The sequence below is a fragment of the Trypanosoma conorhini genome (genome assembly GCF_003719485.1).
Source record: "Trypanosoma conorhini strain 025E chromosome Unknown Tco_14.4_contig_00350, whole genome shotgun sequence".
Lineage (NCBI taxonomy): Eukaryota > Euglenozoa > Kinetoplastea > Trypanosomatida > Trypanosomatidae > Trypanosoma > Trypanosoma conorhini.
The window spans coordinates 13972-19757 of NW_021704430.1; the positions used below are offsets into that span (position 1 = coordinate 13972).

Genomic DNA, 5786 nt, shown 5'->3' on the forward strand with positions numbered 1-5786 from the left:
AGGCAGTGAGCGCGCAAAAGAAAAGAAAAGGGGGGAGAAAAAAAACAGGGGTGCGGGAGGAAGGAGCGGGGGCCCACCACTACTGCATACACACGAAGGGCGGCTGCGTGAGGCGCCACCCAACAACCCCCGCTCGTGCCTCGCCGCCCTCGCCCGCTGCCCTGACGCGCGTAGCCCGCTCGAGGGGCCAGAGTTGGAGAGGGAGAGGAAGCGAGAGCGAACTCCGCCGCCACGGCAAGAAATGCAGCAACCAACACCAACAACGATACAAATAATAATAATAGTAGTAGTAGTAGTAGTAATAAGAGAGGGAAATGGGATGGATGCGGCATCCAGGAGGGACCAGTGAGCCGAACGAGAGCGAGTAAAAGGGCGCATGCTCCAGTGGCCCCCTTTCACCATCATCGGCACACATGCACAGCGACGCACCCACACAGACACGCACACGTATATATATATATATATGTACGTGTGCCGCTCCAACCCTTCTTAGTTTACCACGGCACTCTCTAGTTGCGTTGCACGCCCTGCATGCCACTTTCCTCTGTCTCCTCCCTCGCCTCACTTTCTTCCGCTCCTCTAGTCACTTGGCAGGACCTGGCTGCGCCGGTCGCCAAGCACATTCCCAGCTTCCCCAAGATGCCCGGGGGATTCGTAGCCGTGCAGGATGGCATGTAAGGGGCTGCAGCGAGAGATCCACCTGCCCTCCACGGCTGCCGCCTCCCCCGCGCTTGGCGACCCCCAGAGTTGGCCCCACTGTCGTGAGGAGCCGTGGGCAAGTACTATCTTTTGCAGCGCATCAAACCAGACATCAAACTTGTCCCGTAGCTCCGTGGCAAACACAACGATGCGCTCCTCGGTTACTACAAAGAGGCGATAAAAAGTGCGCTGTGTCGCCTCGTCAAGCATGCAGTCTGGGCGCAGATCAATGACCGAATCTATGCGCAGATGCGAGAGAAGCACAAATGCGGCGCGTGGACTTGGCCCCCACAGCAGTGACTGACGCTGAATATCCAGCCAAACGTACCGCTCATGCACCCTTCCACGTCGTGTCCACTTGTAAAACCAGTCGCCTGTCTGCAGGGTCCCCAAGGCAGCGCCAGCAACAAGGTACTTGGAGAGCGAGGAGGCGGAGGAACTCAGTCGGCTGCTGGAAGAGACTTCGGTAGCACGTTGCTCGCGCAATTCCCTCTCCGTCGCGCGTTGAAATCCCGCGTAGGCGACGTTGTCGCCTTGGTAAATGCGGCAGTCCGCTGGTGCACTGTAATCTGGCACGCAGCAGAACTCCTCATAGGTCTGAGTGCGAAACGGATTTTTTTGCGTGACTGCACCCTGAACGACAAACGGAGTATACTGATGGGGTTCTTGCGGTGCAGTTTCTGCAGGCTGTGTCCCCTCCACCTCCGCGCCGTGGCGCCTGGTATTGCCTACACTCAGCTCATGCGGCTTCCCCGGGTTCCGGTGGCTCACGTCCTGTGAGGAGAGAGAGGCATGACGGGTGTGCTGGGCCGACGGCGCGGACCACGGCCGCTGCGTCTCACGGCAGGAGGCATCGCGTGCCGACGACGCCGCGGTTGCCCCCGGACCGGCGACGGTTGACACACTCACGGCGTCCGCATCCACCCTCACGAGGGCGTTGGGGGGGCCCGATGCACGCGTGCGCGGCACACTTATCGGCGACGACGCCTTTTGCCGCCTCACTCGCCCGGCAGGGACATGCCGCGGTGGCGCCCGCCGCCGCAGCTCCTCCGGCGTGTCTCCGGCCTCCTCAGAAATGTGGCTGTGGGGGGACACAAGAACCACCGGCGACGGCGGGAGTGGCGGCGGCACCGCCGCTGACGCCTTCGACGCCGCGCGTTCTCCCGTCACCTCATCGTGGCGCAGCGCCTGATGCGGTGGCGGCGCGGAGGGGACGGCGTCAAAACTGCGGCTCTTGCGGTGCCCGACGCCCCTCCACGTCTCCTCCGCCTCCGCCTCGTAGGGGTTGAGCACAGGCGGGGCGAGGACGGCGCGGCTCCTGCGGCCGCTGGGGAAAGACATGGACAGACGCACTCCACTACTCCGCCGCCCACCTACTCGCTTTCCTTTTTTCCGTTAGTGTTTTTTTTTTTTGGTGGGGGATGGGGGAGGAATACTTCGTTTTGATTTGAGTGTTGTCGCGAGCCTCGCCCCGCAGACACCGGGGCGCCTACGGCGGCGGCGACGCACACGCGGGAGAGACACACCAGACGCAGCGGAAGCAAAACGGCGGCGCGCGTGGCAGCGTCGCGGGTACGCGCCTTGAAACAGGCACGCCGGAAGGACCGCGGTGGACACGTGCGCGGAGAGAAAGAGGAGGAGGAGGAGGAGGGGGGCACGGCAGCAGCCGAAGAAGCCTCCGCGAAGAAGAAAAATAAATAAATAAAAAAGTAAATAATAATAATAAACGCCCCGACACTTCACTAGTGACACGACAAGAAGCGTGAAGTGCATTACGTATAGAGAGAGAGACAGAGAGAGAGCGAGGGAAGCGGAGACTGAATATAACCGAAACACACGCACACGCACACACACACATATATATATATATATATATATCCTGCGGCGAACGAATTCCGAGTAGAGGGACTGTGAGAAAACGGCGTCAGCCCTGCAATAACTGAAGCGCCCGCCGCAGCACCTGCCGCCTTGCTGCGAAGAAGACGTCGCCGCCGTCATCACTCGTGCCGTACAGCAGGCGGAGCGGCTCCTCCGCGTCGTCGTCCAACCGAACGGGTGGGGTGGCCCTCGAAAAAAGGGGAGAGTCGTGCTCGGCGCCGCGGTCTTCCGTGTCAGTTGGAAGGCACACGCCCAGCCGGGCGATCTTCGCCGCGCACGCCCAGAGAAGCACCTCCCACAGCTCACGTGGATCCGCCACCGCAATGAGAGCACATGCGCCTTCCTCCTCCACGGCCTCGCTGCAGGCGGCGGCGCTCCCCGTCGCAGGAGCCGCGGCTGCAGCGGTGTTCGCCGTCGCCGCCGCCGGCAGCGGGCCGTTAAGGAGTCGGCGCAGCAGAAACTGTGAAAGCTCCGGCACACATGCAAAAAAACGTGGCGACACCGCAAACACGGCGCGCAGCATTCGACGCGCATGCGACGGCAACACACCGCATGGCGGAAGCAGGAGGAGCCGGTGATGGCATTCAATGAGAAATGAGGCAGCAGCCCTGAACGAGGGCGCCGCGTCGCCCGCATGTTGCAAAGAGTTGATCGATCTGTTGCAATCCAGAGCAGCCGCAGCAGGGGGTGACGCGCGTGCACACAACGACTGCAAAGCAACAAAGGGCTCTTCAAACGGGTCCGACCCACACGTCTTCGCCTTGCCGTGCAGGAGCAGAGAAGCAAAGAACTCCACGTAGGCGGCCACAACGTCCGCGGCGCTGCGGCGACGCAACACGCAGTGGCACACGCCGCGTGAGGCGCCCACAATGACGTCGTCCGTCTCGTGCCAGAGCCGCCCCCTCAGGCACGCCTCGCACACGAACCAATACGCCCCGCCGGAAAGGACCGCTCGATAGTCGGCCTCCTCATCCTCCTCCCCCTCGTCTGCCCTCCTGTCGCTGCCCGCCTCCACCTGCAGATCCCTCACGGCATCAAAGCAAAGACGCATGCCGCGTTCCACAGGCAGCAACGTGTCACAGAGTTGGCCAAGAAGGAAGGGATGTTCGTCAAACAGCCCAACAACAGCACCCGCCTGCGCACAATTGGCTGCTGCGCCAATGTGCAACATGCCCCGGGCAAAGGCGGCTTCGTCGTCCAAGAGGACAGTGCTCCCCAGTCTGAGTCTGTCGTGCATGTGGCTCAGGCAGTTACCCCACATCGCGCGCACAGCCACTCGCACCACAGTCGTTTCCTTCCTCACGCGGGGCGATGACGGCTTCGGTGCCACGGAGGCACTGGATAGCATACGGCTGCAGAGCTCCTCCAACAGGTAAACCACATGCTGCACAGGAGGCGGCGAGGCGGCGAGGCTGCCGGGCAACGCGACACGTGCGGCATCCCACAGCGCAGTCGGGGAGACGCACTCCGCGGCATTCGGCGCACCTCGCCACGCCCGCAGTATCCGCACAAGTGTCAAGTAAAATGTGATTGGCAGCACGGCGTGGTTGCCAGCGCCGCTGGCACTCACGCAAGTGAGACGGCGCAAGGCATCACGCAGAAGTACAGAGCGCACTTCGGCGTCTCCACACGCGTTGGCAGCCACGCCGCATTTCTCACAAAGAGAAGAGAGTGCATACAGCACCTGCGCCGCCTCGCAGCAAGCGCACCACGCCCGCACCGACAAACCGCCGTCCTCGGCGTCACTGCCGTGGGTGGGCTCCAATGGCAAGAACGCCTTGGCGCTGTTGCCTCCCAAGACCAGCTGCAGCTGCAGCAGCAGCAGCTGCCGCAACACGCCAAGGCCTCGCTCCAAGATGCTACCATACATCGCCGGCGACGCTGCATTGCTCGCCGACGCCAACTCCGTTGCAACACTGCGGTGATAAGTTGCAAGCAGAATCGAAAACGCATTCATCGCCTCTGCATGCAGGGCGCGAGGCATGCGGAACGTCGCTGCGGTCCCATCAGTGCCAACGCGTTTGATTCGAGGCGCCGCCGCGGATGTAAAGCGCTCCGCGAGCTGCAACGCCACCTCCATCCAGCGCTCTATTGACCCGGTCCAGAACTCTCTCTCACAAGCTGCGCGACTGAGCAGACCCACCAGGAAGTCCCGCATCTCGGAAAATGCATCCAGCACCACAGGAGCCTTGACGCATGCCCCATCCCTGTTGCTGCTCTGCAGTGTCTGTGACAAGGCCGAAGTGCCTGCAAGCAACATCGCAGACAGGACGTGGTGAAATGAGAGGATACATTTCCCATACAAGCGCAGGCACTTCCCCGCCAGCCGCCCTATTTCATGCAGCTGCTCCGGCGTGAGGAAAACAGCTGCATCTAGTTCATTTAGGCAACGCCAGAGCCTGTCGACATGGCGCATCGAAGGCGAGACGGCATCTGCCAAAAGACGCAGCCGAAGCGCCTTTGAGGCGAGTGAGGAGTGGTGGACGAAAGCTGCGGCATCCACCAGGAGCCGCAGTGTCTGCAGCAGTGCGTTTGGCGAATGCGGCCCACACCCCTCGTGCCCCGCCGTGGCCTCCAGGCCTGGATGGGGCGCCAGCACATGGCCCCACGCGGCGTCCTCCTCCGCCCGCGGCCGCCGCAGGCGAATCCAGAGCGCGGTGAAGAGCGTCTCTTCCATCGGGCCCCACTGACTCCTCAGAGCCGCGTGGTGGTCAGAGCCCGGCTCATGGGTGTACCCACAACGCACCAGCGCTAACACCGCCGGCAGCGGCAGAAGAACACCGTTGCCCTCCAGGCATTTTACCAAGTGTGTGGTGACGCCGGTGTCCGCGCAGGGGTGCTCGCTGCACAACACTGCCGCCGCTGTGGACGGCGACATCGGCGCCACTAGCAGCCGTTCACGCAGTCGTGCAACGATGGAGGCGGCGCCCCTCATCGTGAAGAGGCAGCCGCAGGCACAAGCAGCTTTTTTTGTCTGTTTCTTTGCTTATCCGCATCACCATTTCATCCAAGTTCAGGCACACCCAAAGAAGGGGACGTGTGTGTGTGTGTGTGTGTGTGTTTCAGGCGTGGCCGCAGCGTCCATACGAGGCCCAAAAACAGAGAACGAGAGATGGAGAAATGCCACACACACATATATCAAATGAACAGGGACGAAAATGGACACCCGAACGGGAACAGCACGCGTGGGAGGAGGTAAGTGACGGTGG

At 61.9% G+C, this 5786-nt stretch overlaps 2 protein-coding genes across 2 annotated transcripts, besides 9 other annotated features; both read right to left on the reverse strand.

Moving 5' to 3' along the window:
* Window positions 1–270: 270 nt before the first annotated feature.
* Window positions 271–305: a microsatellite.
* A 103-nt stretch (window positions 306–408) lies between these two features.
* Window positions 409–448: a microsatellite.
* Window positions 449–468: a microsatellite.
* A 111-nt stretch (window positions 469–579) lies between these two features.
* Window positions 580–2040, reverse strand: Tco025E_05749 (uncharacterized protein; the record flags this gene model as incomplete). The annotated part of the gene is made up of 1 exon (XM_029372641.1): window positions 580–2040. One exon carries the CDS (start codon window positions 2038–2040, stop codon window positions 580–582), a length of 1461 nt encoding a protein of 486 aa, XP_029227327.1.
* A 282-nt stretch (window positions 2041–2322) lies between these two features.
* Window positions 2323–2353: a microsatellite.
* A 29-nt stretch (window positions 2354–2382) lies between these two features.
* Window positions 2383–2426: a microsatellite.
* Window positions 2427–2479: 53 nt separating this feature from the next.
* Window positions 2480–2516: a sequence feature (GA-rich).
* A 15-nt stretch (window positions 2517–2531) lies between these two features.
* Window positions 2532–2556: a microsatellite.
* Window positions 2556–2577: a microsatellite.
* Window positions 2578–2623: 46 nt separating this feature from the next.
* Tco025E_05750 (uncharacterized protein) lies at window positions 2624–5512 on the reverse strand (the record flags this gene model as incomplete). Its single annotated transcript, XM_029372642.1, has 1 exon — window positions 2624–5512. The coding sequence occupies one exon, from the start codon at window positions 5510–5512 to the stop codon at window positions 2624–2626; it is 2889 nt and encodes a 962-aa protein (XP_029227328.1).
* Window positions 5513–5614: 102 nt separating this feature from the next.
* Window positions 5615–5638: a microsatellite.
* Window positions 5639–5786: the final 148 nt, after the last annotated feature.